Source organism: Stigmatopora argus, chromosome 4 (assembly GCF_051989625.1).
Source record: "Stigmatopora argus isolate UIUO_Sarg chromosome 4, RoL_Sarg_1.0, whole genome shotgun sequence".
Classification (NCBI taxonomy): domain Eukaryota; kingdom Metazoa; phylum Chordata; class Actinopteri; order Syngnathiformes; family Syngnathidae; genus Stigmatopora; species Stigmatopora argus.
This window is the reverse complement of record NC_135390.1, coordinates 17273007-17290171: the sequence shown is the minus strand read 5'-3', so window position 1 is coordinate 17290171 and position 17165 is coordinate 17273007. Positions and strand designations below refer to the sequence as shown.

The following is a 17165-nucleotide window of genomic DNA, read 5'->3' as shown; positions in this document are numbered from 1 at the left end:
GGCTCGCGGGCCGTCGGTTTGACAACACTGGTCTAAATAAACGATGGATCCTCAGCATTCCGCCATGTCGCCACGGGTCAGTTAGCACGACAGTTTGAGTGCGACCCCTTCGTTTACCACCTGAACTTCCACGTCGTCGTTATTAAAGAGTCTACGACGGCGCTCCACGGAGGGAGCAGAGGCCCGGCCCACCGGCGACGGGTTGAGCCCGTTCCCGCCCGTTCCCCCCGACAGAGACCACACAGGGCTTGTTCTGAAGCCCATTCCGGCTAATCTGATCAGGCAGGCAAATACGCCGGGAAAAGCGCTTTAATGATCCCCCTAATTACCTCAAGTCAATACCAACTGTATTATTAGACTGGGGGAAAATATTCCATTAGGGTGCCCCCCGTGGGAGAGTCTGCCCCCGCCCTGCCCGGAGCGAGACCGCCCCCCTCCTCCATCCCCTCCCCCCTTCTGGCTTGTAATTAATTTTATGTACACACTTAGGAATGCGCAAGGTCGCACCTGCAGCCCGGAGCCGCCCGACTCGCAAGCGCCTAATCAGATCTGTCATAATTACCATGCTGCATGCTTGTGACACACGCCGGCGAATATTTCAATTTAACGACGGCCCCGTGCACGTGCACGCGCGTGCACGTGTCCGCTGGGGGAAATATTAAGGGCGATAAACGTGCTCATGATGGCGCTTGTGTCCACTCGCTTCCTCCTTTTCTTTTTTTAACACATCATCATCATCATATTTTGGTCTGCAATCATTACGCAATGCGTTCTGCTAAGGAGTTCTTTTATTATTTGCGTATTTGGACCAGGTCACCATTGGATTATTTTAATAGTTGATACGTTGCTGATTTTTTTTTTTCCGACTAATCGGCTCTTATATGATTCACATTTCTCGCTGCTGTGTTATTTTTGGATTAGCATTTTTTGCTGGAAGTGTACGTTAGCAAAAAAAATATGCGTCAAAGAGAATATTTTGTAATATTATTGTTTTCCAAAATAATACTGATAATGAATGACCGCAGAAAATACAAATATTTCATTACTGCTTTTCTTTTTTGGGTGTTTAAAATAGTTTTAAATTCAATTCATGAAACATTTAAAAAAACGAAAAAGTGCAATTTCTTTTTTTTATTTTAAAAATTATATATAATATTATTAAAATAATATTTATATAATTAATAATATTTTGTAAAAAATAAATTTGAAATGACTAAATTCTAACGATTAATCGACCATCAACATAGTTGTGAGTTAATTTAATTAGTGGACGATTAATCGTGGAATTCCATTACCGCAATGATATTTTGGACAGAAATTTGGCAGGGATCTTTTTTTAAAAAAAAAATCCTCACAGTAAATCAGAATACCTGAATCTTCACTTTAGCTAAAAATCATAAAAAAATATTTTTTTAAGGGATTTAAAGGTCAACCTACGCAATGCCCTAAAACTTCAAGATATATATTTATCAAACAAAATGTGTCTACTAGTTAAATGCTAACATATCATGAGAAACCTCATAGACTAGCTCACAGTAATTAGCATAGAATAGCATTCACTAGCTGCCGACCCTCCCAGTTGAAAAGAGGGAATTCCCAAGTTAATCCTCTTAAATTCCATTTAATTTTGCTGGTGTTTTTTTTCCTTTTTGACCTTTTAGTCTTGTGACATTTTCATTTTCAACCCATACATTGTGTTCTTTCTTCAATGTTTACAAATCCTAAAACTAACCTAATACTTTTTGACACATTCTTTAAGAAGGCTCTTTTTGAAAGTCCCCAAAAAACACGGGATTTTCCGACTTAATCCAATCAAATGAGCGTTTTTTTATTTTATTTTTTTTAAACCCAATGTTGCACTTAAGAATAGTTTCTTAGGGCAAAAAAATGCGTTTGATGAGTGCTGGAAGCAAACTTGTCAGCCAATTACAAACACTTATTTAGCTGACAGTCAATTTGCTGCTACTCTGCCGGTTGCTAATTCAATAAGATCAGTCACGATTTATCATCTTAATTACGCTTTGATATTAGCAATTAAAGCCCGTATTTGGATTAAATCACAACCCGTGCCTTAATTGACGGAATCAGACGTTGCCTCGTCGTTTGTGCGTTTGAAATGCAGCTGCTGTTGTTGTTGTTGCTGCTGCTGCAGCTTCACCGCCATCTTGGCGCATTTTTATCCCCCATCTGCCCCGGAATTACTCGAATTCAGTGAACGGAGAACTGTCGTCTTGAAGAGTTTGCGCGGTAAAACGCGTTTGTAGACAAAGTCAAATCGTAACAAATGGGTCTTGACGTCGATCCAAATTTCGAGGTTGTTTTTGCTAGCATGGCAGCTTAGATATCAAGTTTGAGTTGCTAATTAAATTGCCTAACCTTGCCTTCTATTTTTCTATTCCGGCACCCCTTCAAATGACCACCTTGAATCTAAATCACAGATTTAATGTTTGTTTTGTGGCATGATTTCTGGACTTTTTTGTTGGTCGTCTACTAATAGACACGACTTCACGTTTCATGTTGCCAGCTGAAACTGGTTTGTCATTGTTCCAATTTTAGGACCTCTGCAAATGACCGTCTTTTAACCTAAATCACAGACTTCCTGTTTATTTTCTAGCATGGTTTCTTGACGTTTTTGGGGGTCTACTCCTAATAGACACACCTGTTAATGTAACATTTACAGTTTTTTTGAATGACGATCCCTAACAAAAACAGGCTTTCGGTGGTAAGAGATGACAAAAAAAATTATATATAAATATAAAATATAAAAAAAAATATATTGTATATTGTATATTTTTTTAATGTTTAATTTTATTTTTTTATATTTATTTATGTATTTTTTATTGTATTTTTTTGTTTTTATTTATTTCATTTTTTAAATAGTTTTATATTTATTTATGTATTATTTTATTATTAGATTGTTTTATATTTTATATTATATAAATTGTTTATTTTTTTGTAATCTGTTACCACCAAAAGCCTGTTTTTGTTAGGGATCGTCATTCGTGGGATCGTAATATATATATAAAAAGTCGCAAAAAAGTGTAATTTATAGTCCGGAAAATTGAGTAAATGTGCTACGGATTGCACACTTGTACTATTTTAAAGCATTTTTTCCACGACTGGGAATTCCTCAAAATATCAACGCGTGATTCGTATTTTTTAGGCCTTCCGTACTTAAGCGAGACACAATTAGCATTTCCCCCGATTTGCTTTGAAGGTGAGCCTGGCGAACGTTTGCGAGCGCGACCGGCGCAGGAATAAAAGATGCGCTTAAAAGCCAGCGTCGCCACGCAGATGTTTAATGTGCTCCATTTAAGATGAACTGGTCATTTGCCTTTGGTTATTCTTTATGCTCCATCTGCCCGTGTTTGCTCGCTTAAACCGCCGACCCCCACCCTCGCAAAAGCGCCTCCCGCGTTGGCCCTGACGCGAGCCGCCCCCCGATCCGCCGCGCCATTGTCCTCCCGAGACGGCTTTTCCTGCGCCGTCAGTCACCGTGTGGTGAGTCATTGTCGTCCAGTCGGCCCATTGTTTTTCGCGAGAGAGGTTGCGACCGCTCGGATGGTGCGTCACGTCACCGGGCGATACCGGTCTTGACTTCGTATTAGGATGATTTGCTGGGAAAGAAAGAATTATGTTACGTTAAGTATGAGTCAGTGTTAAATCCTCTCCTTAAGACGTCGTGAGTGGCGATTTCCAAGCGGAATTCCTTTATCCGTTTGTCCCGGGGGCCCGTTTGTCGTTTTCGAACAGACGAGTAGGACAGGATATTTTCTGGTCAAACTTTTGCCACGCTCAGCAGATCCCACGTCACTAGGTTGCGTCACTCATCAATAGAGCGGATTATTAATTTGGATGACCACGGAGGGGCGTTAAATTGAGCTAATTTTTGGTTGTTGACGGTTTCGGAATTTGTAAGCTTGTGATTTACTTAGTCGCTCGGCACTGTGGTCGGAGGGAGGCCAGCCCAGACACGTCTCGTGACCAATAAAGGTCGCCAAAGTGAAGCATAGTTGCGGCAAGCCTCTTTGCGTGTCCAAAATGAAAAGAAAGGCGGTGACGGGTCGTTTATGTTAGCCGAGGCTGTCGGCAGAAGACGTCATGAGCACCCCTGATCTAGTGGATGTGTAAAACAATCCTTTACTACAACCACTACCACTTCTACTACAGTAATCCCTCGATTATCGTGGTTAATGTAGACCAGACATGGCCGCGATAGACGAAAAACCGCAAAATAGGGTCACCCCTATTTAAAAAATACATATATATATATAAATGTGTTTTTAAATATGTTTTTAATATTAATATATATATATATATATATAGATGTATTTTTTAATATTTTTTTAATATATATATATCAGTTCCGTTTGCGAATTTCAGCGTGGATTTTCACATTTTTATGAACTTCCAAAAAAACATTGAATTAACAAAAATAAAATTCCTCACGAAAAAAATGCGATGTAGTGAAGCCTCGATAATCGAGGGATCACTGTACTGCATTTTATAACCCATTGCAGTTTATATATTTATTTAATAGGCACATATTAATGAACATATATATGTAAATATGTTAGCTGAGGGCTGGAAATAAACGATCACTCATGCTAGACAAACATACACAGGCGTAGCACAGTTTTAGACAGCGTTGTGATGGCAATTTTGTTGGTCTAACAGCCAGGCTTTAAGATGATTGGCCAAGAGGTTCAGAGATGGGAGTTGACGTATGTTAATTGCTATTGAGTTCCAGGTATGAACAGGGAAGGTGCTTTGGTTAATTTAGCGCTCTTTTTGAAGGGAACTACACAGTCACCTCTAGAGCCAGCCCTTGTTGATGTGTTGGAATTTTTCAGTGCAAAATCTTGGAGGAGGATCTTTGTGTTGCAAGATTTTGTAATATGAAATAAATTTACATTCGTTAAAGGTGCGTCTTCTAGTGCTGAAAATACGTTAGTATAAAAATCCAGTCCATATTTGAATGCAGTTTGGTCTTGAAAGTAAATCGACCACACTCGATGGGGTTTCATTTGGGCAAAACAATGATATACTATCTTCGTCTTGCTTGTGCAGTTCATTTAAGGCCATTTTTTCCCTTTTTTTTCCTTCCCTTACGAAAACCGTCCGCCCCCTTTCTCCCAGTTCTTCTGCAATTATTGCTTATTGTGGCGGGAGACGGGCATATGGCGCGCTCCTCGTCCCCGCCAGATGGGCGTCCACTCTGGCGGAAGCTATTTCCGAGGCGCCGCACGTTTTTTTTGTCTTTTTTTTTTTAATGGAATAGTTTCATCTGAACGTGCAAGATACCGGAGTGAAAGAAAATAATTTGTCTTTTTTTTTTCTTGAGCCATTGACGGCAACACACGATTGGACGTCTATGGCGGTCATTGGCATCGAAACGTCTATACTGGAATAATCTAGGACACGAAAAAAGACAAAGTGACGGGCATCTGTTGGTTTATTTGATTTATCCTTCGGGCTGATGTCAGCCTAATAACCACCAAATTAGATTAGATGGGAAGCTTTGTGCGTATATGTCAAATTGCGCCGTGCGCTGTGCTGCTGTTTCGGGGAGCCACGCTTCCAAAAAAAAAGGATTTGTGATCATCCAAATGTTTATTTCGCTGTTTTCGTTCCTTTGTGAGATGTTGAACTAACTGCCATTGTAAAGTGACTCCTCAAACAATTAGCAAATAGCAAATATTTAGCTAGTTCAGTGTTTCCCAACCTCTTTTGAGCTGCAGCACAGCAAAAATCTTTTACAGTGGTACCTTGACATACGAGCAATTTGAGATAGGAGTAAAATTTTGAGCAAATATTTATCTCGAGATACGAGACAAATTTTGATATACGAGCAGATAGCGGACGCGAGACGCTGCTCATAAGAACATGATGGCCACTGTCTTTCCCGTCGCAACTCCCTCGTATAATGTCTCTACGAGCACTGGGCGGAGCGTTGCATTTTTTTACCGTTAGACAGTGCGAATGGTGGATCGATCGCTAATACGAGAGGAGTATATACTAGTTGTCGTTGGCAAGTGGTTGTGCGTTATCCTATTGTGAGGACATTTGAGTGCATCGTTTTGGGATTTTATTAACCTCGATAGGTTGGATCTGAAAGTCAGGGTGGAGGCGGGGCAAATAGAGCCAACCCGGGAGAAGAAAGGTATCAAAATTTAAAACAAAATTAGAATTAAGTTTAGTGTAAGGTTAGATTAAACATATTTTTGAGTGTGTCAGCATTGTAATCCAAGTTCATTTAAAAAAATTATGTTATGTTATGAGCGCGTTGCCGTGCAAAAAGTACCCCCCCCTCTCGCCCACCACAAAATCCGTCTAATTTTAATAATATTAAACACATTTTAGTAGTATTAAACCACGAGTTATTTGTTACTTTGTTAATAGATGGCGAATTAGAACAACTAAAAAAAAATTTCCAATCCAAAATCCTGTTTTTGGTGTTTTTTCAGAGGGTTGGAACAAATTAATTTGTGTTTTAGTTCATTTCTATGGGAAACGTTCATTTGAGTTCCAAGTAAATCGACATACGAGCTCAGTCCCGGAACGCATTAAGCTCGTACCACTATTTTAAAACTTTGTCGCCTATACCAACAATAGTCATTCTCATCAAAGATTTATCAGCAGGAATCACGTAAACCGCCAAAATTATTCCAAAATCTAATTTTTCACCATCTCTGCGGACTCTGAGCAATTTTGGTGCAAAAATAAGTCATGTCATTTTTTTTTTATTGCATCATTTTGACTTTTCTCCTAAATGTTACTTAAATCTCCTAATATTACGGAAAAAAAATGTGTTCACGCAGACTTTACGTCGCCAAAAGTTGATGCTATATTTAAACTGAAATAGATGACTGAAACCAAATGACCAAATGTTTATTTTTAGGACAGCCGGCTTTAGCAGCAAATAAAGGCAAACCGCTGTACATCTGTTGGCTTATTTGGTTTATCCGCCGTCCGAGGTCAGCCCGATGGCGCCCGATCACCAGCAAATGAGATTAACTGGGAAGGTGCTGCTTTTTTGTTTTTTTTGAGTCACTGGGCAGCTTGTGACTTCCATCGGCCCGCTGAATCGCGCCATTGTGCCATTTCTGAAGCGCGAAACGCTCGCAGACGGCTTTACGGGCGCGAACTGGCCGCTTCTCGTTCGGTGGTCGGGAGGGGGACGTTGACCCATTATTAATTAGGTGACCCAGAGGCGGAGGATTACGTACGGCGCGGTCTCGAGGCAGGTGCGCGGCGGCCGACGTTGCGCGCTAATCCCGGGCTGTCGCCGATTATTGCTGGGATGAAGCTGTTGGCGGCATCTGGGAGCTTGTCAAACATCTACATGGGAGGATTTCATACCTCACTGAGTCACCTGCGCGATATTTACATAAATAGCTTCAATACTACTTTGCTCCGACACCCCCCCTAGCCCGCCGCACACGCCCTTATGGATACATCCTGATATGATGTGCCCTCCAAGGCTTCCGATAACATTTATCAAATGATAGGGCGATACAGCAACTTTTCATTTTCTGAAGCGCTTGTCCCTACAAGGGTCGCGGTAGGGGGTGCTGGAGCCTATCCCAGCCAACTGGGGCTGGGGACACTCGGAAATTAATCTACAGCGGCATAGTGGACGAGTGGTTCTCACGTCCGCCTCAACACTCAATCTCAAACCTTCCTGTGTGGCATTGGCTTTTTCGCGTGGGTTTTCTCTGGGGACTCCCGATTACTTCCCACTACCTAAAAACATGCTGGCTACGCAAAATTGTTCCCAAGTATGAGAGTGAGCGTGATTGGCTACTTTTGCCCTGCAAATTGGGTGGCAAATAGTTGGTTGGGATCGGCTCCAGCACCCCTGCACTTTTTTTTTTGATTTCACAATTGGTCTAGAAATACCTCAAATTAATCAGGGGGGCGTGGTGATACCAATTGATAATTTCCCAACTGAATTATATTATTTAACTTGAAAATAGTCACTAAAACTAATCAAATATATTTTTGATGATTCATTTCCCTCCCCTTTTTAAAGCTTTTTTCATGGAGAGACCTTTTCAAATGAATAGAGGAGAATAATACCAAGTGTTCATTTTGTGTTTCTCATTTTTCCGCTTGAAAAAAAATCCTTAATGATAGCACATGCTTTGTTTGCTTCAATTGACCTCAACGAAATGATTAAAAAAAGTTTGAGGAACCTGATTTCAGACAATTAGGCCATTGGCATTGCGGTTGCTAAAATTGATGAATTTGTCTTGCCTAGACCGGTTCCCATTATGCCTATTTAATGTTTGTTGTTTTTTATTTTTTGGTCCATTTTAGGGTACTTACAGGTCACTTAGTGTAAATTTTGCATAATTTCCTATTGATTTTTTAGAGACTATCTGGGATGCTTCTTGTTTATTTGCTGCTTTTTGCTGATTTTTGGGCATTTTACAGGCGACCAGTTGGTTTAGGGCATTTTAAGGTTATTTTTTAATACATTGGCTGCCATTGAAGACGCCATTTTGACAGTAGGGGGCGAATGGACAATTGTGATTGTGGATAGGACGTTAAGCAAAGTGCAATTGATCGCACAACTTACAAAATGAAAGCATTAAATTCTGTACACTAAAACCAATTGCAACCGTTTAGAAGCAAGCTCTGAATTGGTGGCCAGACAATCATAGGGCACAAGGAGACAAACAACCATTCACGCTCACACTCATACCTAGGGACAATTTAGAGCAGGGGTGTCAGACTCGGGTTGGTTCGCGGGTCAACTCGATTTCATGTGGGCCGGACCATTTTAGATATAATATTTAGATTTTTTTGATAAATGGATTAAAAGAACTGGATTAAAAGCCCTGAATATTCAATTTTTTATAGATCTAAAACAATGTTTATTTTAGCTTTTTTAAAATATATTTTTAGATATTACAAAAATGATTTTTGAACTAAAAACACAGAAAAAATGGATTAAAAAATGACAATTATTGATTTAAAAGGGGAAAAATCAGGAAATTTAATATACCACTATACTCTTCATTTTAATTTGATCCTAAAACAGAAAGTCGGCACTCATGATTTACTTTCCCAGGCCACACAAAAAGATGCGGCTGGCCAGATTTGGCCCCCGGGCCACCACTTTGACACATGTGATTTAGAGTGTCCAATCAGCCTAGCATGCATGTTTTTGGAATGCAGGAGGAAACCGGAGAAAACCCACATAGGCTCGGGGAGACCATGCAAACTCCACACAGGTGGACCGACCTGGAATCGAACCCAGATCCCCCCCCCCACCGTCAGGCCGACGCGCTAACCACTCATCCGCCGAGCCGCCCTAAAATGTACTGTCCCTTTGTTAAATAAATCCCACAGGCCGCAGGTTTGACACCCCCGTAATCGACGTTTGCGTTTAATGAAATGGACGTCCTGGCAGAGAAGGGGAGTTCCCGCCGTGCGGGCTTTGATTGGCTCTGCTACTTTGGGTTTAATCCTGCTGCTTTGCCGAGTGTTTGATTTGGATTACGCCTTCGCCGTCTCGCATTGGACAAGACGAGCAAGTGTGTGTGTGTGTGTGTGTTTGTGTGTGTGTGTGTCCTCCCTCTCTGCCGAATCAGCTGAAAGCACAGACGGCCCAAGTGGAGCCGGGTCCAAATCCCTCTGCATGCAAATTAAAAAGGCAACAATAAATGTGGCAAAGGAACAAGGTGGGCTTTACGGCCCCTCTTTCTCTTTCTTCCTCCCGTTTGACGAGGCTTACGGGGTGGGGGGGATCTGGAAGGGGGACGCGCAAAGTGCTGAGTTATCTCCCGTGTGCAGCGGGCGCGCCAGCGAAGGCCGCCCGTGTAATCCGCCCGGCGACAAACGCCAGATCGGCGACCCAACCTGGCCGTCGTGTTCTTAAGCGACCACGTGTGCGAGGCGGAACAAACATTTGGCAACGGGACTTTAACTTTTTGGGGGGGAAGTGGACACGCTGAAGTTTAGGAAAGAGACTTTGGGAAGTCTTTTTAAGCTATTCTTCGTTCGGGAAATCGAGCCGTTGCGGTAGACGTCCAATACGTCTGAACTGGGAGGGCTGGCAGCGATCGATCGCTTTGTTTTTTTTCCCCTGCATTTTTTGGGCGTTTGGTCGTTTCTTTTTTCCCGTTTTTGTAGTTTTTTTTATTTTTAACCTTATATTGGAGATGACATTTTTATGCCCGAAGCCATTGAAAATAAATGTTTTATTTTTTATTTTTTTTAAAGGAAATATTTGCCAAACCGTACATTGTCGTCATTGGAAGTTATTTTACAAGCATTTTTCTGCTATATACTACAACACATACTGTACTTAAAATATGATCTAATTAGCGGACGTCAATCTCAGGCGATTACAATGAATTTTTCACAATTGTTTTTAACCTTGTTTTTGTTTTTGCTGGTTTTAAAAAAGGCATTTTAGCTACTTTGTTGGTGCATGAATGGTGTTTTCCATTGTATATTAGCATTAAGGTCGTGGCTGTTTGGGAAAAAAAATACTATTTTAAAGCATACTTTCTCATATGCGATTAGTCTTATACTGTACTGCGTTTGGAATGTAACAAGGACTTAAAACCCATTAGCATTGAATATTTTTGCATTTAAATCATGTTTGCCCCTATAAATAAAGGTCAACCTACATTTTTTTATTGCTTTCACATGATCAATGTTAATATCATTTAGTCCTAATGGCACTTTTATTGATATCAATAGCAAGGAATGAGTAAAACATTAAACCCTTGGAAACACACACTAAAATAAGCCTGCTAGCTCAATGCTAAAATATAATGTAAAAAGCATAGACGTGCTAATGAAAATGAGCATTTCCGTCAGTACGTATTTTGACAAAACACGCTAAAGCAGCATTTTGTCTGGTCTTGTTTGATTTTTTTTTTAAAAAGACAATTTGCCAGAGGGTCTTCACATTTATGTGAACGTGTGGGGGGGTGTAGACTTTGTAAATTTCCAGAGTACGGGATGAATAAAGTTTAATCTAATCTAATCTATGTCATGGATGTGTTTTTAAAGGGCTGGCTGTGTGAGCTCCTGCGCTGGAAGGAGGACCCGTCTCCGGAGAATCGGACCTTGTGGGAGAACTTGTCCATGATTCGCCGCTTCCTCAGCTTGCCGCAGGTGGAGCGCGACGCCATCTACGAGCAGGAGAGCAGCGCCGGGCAGCAGCATCACAACAACGACAGGCCCGCCCACTACTCGCACGTCGCCGCTGACCACATGCAGGTGAAAAATGCTATATTTATATGTAACTTGGAATGGGGCTCTTGTTTCTACTTTATTTTTATTCGGATTTTTATTTTATTTTTTTCTTAAGAATATGACTTTCCTTAAAAGGCATTTTTTTTTACTGGAAGAAAATTCATGTTTATATCTAAAGGAGAATACATATATATTTATATACCTAAAAATATTTATACATCTTTTTTCTTAAAGAACTAAATATATTTTCGGTCTGACAAGTGACAACTTAAGTTAGTTTTTTTATTTATTTTTTTTATTGACAAACCTAGCAAATTTTCCCCCTAAAATAGGATTTCATTCTTGAAAAATAGAATTTTAAAAAATAATTGCTTTTTTGTTAAATAAAAAGAAACAGGTTTATTTTCAAAATATTTTATTTATTATTTTTCATCTCGAAAAAATACATATTGGGGCTGAAAAAATGATTATCTAAAAGCTTTGGTCAAAAAATCAATCTAAAAAATACAACAACAAAAAAATACCAAAACAAAACACCACTGAAAAAACAATTTCATTTTTTCTAAAAGTACATGGAAATATAAAAATAATGCTTGAAGAACATTTATTCCACACACAAAAAGATAAACAACTATTCAAAATAGTTTCATCTTAGTCAAAATATGTCTGTAAAACAAAGCAACATTTATTTTAAACACTGTTTGTTTTGTTTGTCATTGTCCAATGTCATTTGATTTTCCACTAAATATTCCTACGAGTAAACAAGTTCAATTGTAGCCAAACTGAAATCTGGACTCATTTTGAAGCACTTTCAAATTGCAAGCCACAAGCTGACCACAAATATCCAAACCTCTCCAAAACGCACAATATCTTCTTTATGAAGGTGGAATTTGGGACTTTTCTTGTTGAGTTGTGAGTGATTACAAAGCGTACCTAATGAAGAGTCTTGTGAATGTGTGTGTGTGTGTGTGTGTGTGTGTGTGTGTGTGTGTGTGTGTGTGTGTGTGTGTGCGTGTGCCTGCGTGTGTGTGTCAAGTGTTGCGCCAACACACACTCGTCGCGTCTAGCGCGTGACTCACCCGCTAAAATCCAAGTGCCGCCGTTTTGACGGGTCAACAGGCACCTATGCTCACCCATTGGAAGCCCCCACGCACACGCACACGTGCACACAGACACAGACACAGACAGACATACACACGCAAACACTTAAATGAGACGTTTTCACATTGTTTGTTGACGCTAAGTCATCAATGCGCAAATGCCGGCGACAATTGCAGTGGAGTGCATTCAACCGGCACCAAGTCAAAGTTAGAGACAAAATTGGGAGTCAATGCCGGACTTCCCTGTTGAAAAGCTTTGGACGTCTATCGCTGTTAATGACGGGAAAGTGAGTAGGAAATGGAGCAAAGTGCACTCGATCACACAACTCACAAACTTCTAGTTTGCCCTTGTCGAAAAAAAATGGAAATAATGTAAACCCACACCCAATTTATTTCCTATAACATTACGTTTGTAAGTAAAACTAAATAACATTTTTATATAAGATATCTGATTTTTTTAAAAAAACGTGTATTTTATTTTTTCCCCAAATATTTTCCGTGGAACGGCCCGGGGGATTGAGTGGTTAGCACGCCGGCCTCACAGCTCTGGGGTCCTGGGTTCAAATCCAGGTTGGTCCACCTGTCTGGAGTTTGGATGTTCTCCCCCAGGCTTGCGTGGGTTTCCTCTGGGTACTCCGGTTTCCTCCCACATTCCAAAAACATGCATGGGAGGCTGATTGAACACTCTAAATCACATGTGTCAAAGTGGCGGCCCGGGGCTTAAATCTGGCCCACCGCGTCATTTTGTGTGGCCCGGGAAAGTAAATCATTAGTGGCGACTTTCTGTTTTAGGATCAAATTCAAATGAAGAGTATAGATGTATATTAAATTTCCTGATTTTCCCCCATTTAAATCAATAATTGTCATTTTTTAATCCATTTTTCTGTGTTTTTAGTTCAAAAATCATTTTGTAATATCTAAAAACAGATTAAAAAAGCTAAAATAAACATTGTTTTAGATCTAGAAAAAAACTGAATATTCAGGGTTTTTAATCCAGTTCATATAAAAAAAAAAATCTAAATATTATATCTAAAATGATCCGGCCCACATGAAATCGAGTTGACGTTAACACGGTCCGCGAACCAACCCGAGTCTGAAACCCTTCCTCTAAATTGAGTGTGAGCGTGAATGGTTGTCCATCTCCTCGTGCTCTGTGATTGGCTGGCCACCAATTCAGGGTGTTGTCCCCCGCCCCTGGCCCAAAGTCAGCTGGCATAGGCTCCAGCACCCCCTGCGACCCTAGTGCGGATAAAGTGGTTGGGAAAATAAATGAATGAATGAATGAATGACGTTGTCCCTTTGCGTCTTTTGCAGTCCCCGCACCACCCGGCGGCGCTGTCGCTGCAGCAGCAGCAGCAGCACCCGTCGCAACCCCCGGCATCCCAGCCGCCCCCGTCGGGACCCCGCCTCCCTCCCCGCCAGCCCTCCACCGCCTCCCCGGCCGAGACGGAGGACGAGGCGGCGCGCGGCCTCCTGCTCAAGTCGCGCACGGGCGGCGGCAAAATCTCGCTGGAGGCGCTGGGCATCCTGCAGAGCTTCCTCCAGGACGTGGGCCCCTACCCGGACGAGGAGGCCGTCCACACCCTCTCCGCCCAACTGGACCTGCCCAAACTCACCGTCATCAAGTTCTTCCAGAACCAGCGCTTCTACGTCAACCGGCCGCTCAAAGCGCCGCCGCCCAGGGAGCCGGCGGGCGACGGCGAGGGCGCCGGCAGCCCCGCGGGGCCCGACCAGGACCCCTCGGAGCCCCCCCGGGACCTCGGGGAGACGGACGATAGCACGCAGACCGACGGCGGGCCGCCGATCAAGACGGAGGAGCGGGTCAGAGGCGGCCCCGCCCCCGTCGCCCACGACTGAAACCCGTTTTTTCCCCCTTTTTCCCATTTTTTTGCATTTTCTAAAAGTATTGTACGATTCACTGTAAAGACTCTCATGGCGTCGTTTGGTATTCCCGCACAAAGAAAAGCAAAACCGGTGGAAACGGTTAGCAGAATCGCTCGCCTCAAAGCTCAGACCGCCATCATGTTTCAACAATCAATTTGACAAGAACGTTCCCTCCCCCCCAAAAAAATTCTCCCCCCACCCCTCCCCCAATTGGGAATTATAGGTGACCCTGACCCGGATGAACGACAATCTACACGCACAGAATGAAAGAAAACGTCACATTTGCTAACGCGCGTTGCTGTTTTGTGAGCTAAAAGCGAAAAAAAATTCATATACTTTATATATATAATATATAAAATATAATATACTTTGCGTTATTAAGGTAAGCATTTACTAACTGCACTATGTCTGATTGGACGTGTTCACGTGTACTTGTTAGAAGTATTTGAAAACGGAAAACAAGTCGTAATTCATTTTATTTAAAAAAAAAAGCAACCAATGGTTGTTGAGATTTTGAAAAGTATTTATTTTCATATTATTACAAACCCACTAGCAACTAAATTAGCATGTTGTATCTTAAAATGACCATTTTTTTTCATCGTGTAAAAATGTGAGTTCAACTTTTTGACCAAATTTCTTGAATAGCAAATTTGGACATTTTTTTTAACTAAAAAGTAGTGTAGGGGTGTTCAAATGTTAATTTTATCACTTTTTTTAAATGACATTTTTAAACACAGGGCATTTTTTACTACTACTTTTACCCCCTTGTGCAAATGGGTTTCAGCGCGTATGGTCATTTTTTAAGGTTAAAAAAATGGTGAATTGTCCCACCCCAAAAAATCCAACATCTATACTAAGCTTTCTGTGAATTATTGTCATTAGAATTTCATTTTTTTGTCTATAACAATACTCCTAGCAAGTATTTGGAGTATTTGTAACTAATGTTAATGTTTTCTACTTGATAAAAATGAGTTGTGCTAACTTGAATGACAACATTTTGGGTCAAAATGAACAATTCTAGTCAGCAATTATGCTCATTTGAACTCTTCATTTGTCCCACGTTGCCTGAACAGGTTCAAATCCCGCCCTCTTTAAATATGTACATAAACCTAAATTTAGTTGACGTTAACTTCTGAGTTCAGCATAATACTTTCATTTGGATTTTCCAACAAAAAACATCCAAAACCTACAAACGCAAACTTGAAACTTTTGCACACAAAAAAAACACGTACACGTGGACACGTCCTCACGTCCTCGCACCGATTAAACTCCTCCTTTCAGCTTCTACCTTGACCTCCACGTCATAATAATAACAATAATCCACCCTATCTTTCCCTCTTCAAACTTGGCCCATCATTGACGGCCATAGACGTCCCATCAGGACCAAGTTTTTTTTTTCTTTTTTTTTTCGACAAGGCCTTAAAAGTCCACCGGAACCGGAACACCATCCACTTCTCCCCAATGTATACGTACCGTATACGTGTATAAAGAAATAGATGTGATATATAGAATATCAACTATGCCAACAATGCCTTGTTCCACACGTGCGGGTTCCTTTTGCCACTGGAACGCAACAAAAAGAAAAAAATGTGAACGACGCCATCTTCCCAGTATTTATTTGCAGTGACCACGTCACTTTTTCACTCCCCTTTGGCGTTTTTGTTTGTTTTATTTATACGCAAAGCGGACCGCGACCTTTGTTTTCTGGGTTTTTGTTGTCGTGGAGCAGGGCGCAAAAAGTGTCTTAAATCCAAGGAAGCGGGGGAAAAAAAGTTCTTGTCGGATGCAAATTTCATGCAAATAAGTTGAGGAAGCGAGAAAATATGCAATCCGCGTGGTGGCCGTTTTCGTTTTTCGGGGCGGGCCGGCCACTCGTTTTTGTCGCGGTTTCCATCGGATGAGCCACTTTCGGTGTTTGTAAAAGTGTACATGTGTAAATAGGGTGCGAGCCAGCGTGCCAGGCGAGGGGGCGGTCTACGGCGCCCCCGCTTCCGTTCCATCCGCTGGAAATTCTTTTGGGGACGAGCGCGTCGCTCGTTCGGTAGCCGCCGTCGCCGCCGCCGCGTGTGCCGCTCGGCCTTCTGTTGATGTTCTGCTGTTATTTTTTTTTCATGAATAAACAAAACGCCACAGTGAAACGCTCTTTCGGGTTAGAGAATGTTTCTTTCGAATGTTTCGAGTGGTCTTGTCGTTGAACTTAGAGTCGGAAATCGCAGTTGTTTGTCCTCGCGAGGGTCGAGGGGGGTGCCTGGGCCTATCCCAGCCTGAATCGGTACACGGTCGATTGGTCGCCGGTCTTTTGGTCCCCGATCTTTTGGTCGCCGGTCTTTTGGTCGCCCGGAAGGTTATTGATAATTACCATTTAAATCGTTGCTCAAATTCCCTGAATACAAACTGCAAATTACTATTTAGTCATACTTAATGCCTTATTAACTATTAGGCTAAAGAAAAGCTCAGAATTTCCCGGACTTTTATTGTTTTTTGTTGGAGAACTTGTTATGACCCTGACTGACGTAGCTTCTTAAAGGGACAACGCATGTACATACAAACTCTTCTACACTCACACGTCGGCTCAGTGAAACTGCTCATGAACATTGTTGGCTTTTATTGATGCGTAGACCGTGTTGTTTTACCTTGTTTGGTCGCCGGTCTTTAGGTCGTCGGTCTTTTGGTCGCCCGTTGTCGCGGTCCGGGCGACCAAAAGACCGGCGACCAAAAGACGGCGACCAAAAGACCGGCTACCAATCGACCGCACATGGCCTGAATTGGTGGCCAGCCAATCACGGGACAAGGAGACAGATAAACAATTACTCATACCTAAGGACGATTTAGCATCTAATTAGCTTAGCATGTATGTTTTATGGATATTCTGTGTATTAAATTGGAGGTGGATGGTACTAAATGTATTTTATGCACCAGATTTAAATAGAGCTATTTCATAATTATAATGGTAATATTAAT

General features: G+C 41.5%; 1 protein-coding gene across 4 annotated transcripts in view; it reads left to right on the top strand.

Annotated features, from left to right (window-relative positions):
* satb1b (SATB homeobox 1b) overlaps positions 1–16346 on the top strand; it is a 79962-nt gene extending 63616 nt beyond the window's left edge. For all 4 annotated transcript variants that reach the window (XM_077598257.1, XM_077598258.1, XM_077598255.1 and 1 more), the window contains exons 12-13: positions 11035–11244; positions 13635–16346. In XM_077598257.1, coding sequence (XP_077454383.1) covers positions 11035–11244; positions 13635–14177 — 753 coding nt within the window. In that variant the 3' untranslated portion in view covers positions 14178–16346. The remainder of the gene's footprint in view (positions 1–11034; positions 11245–13634) is intronic.
* Positions 16347–17165: the final 819 nt, after the last annotated feature.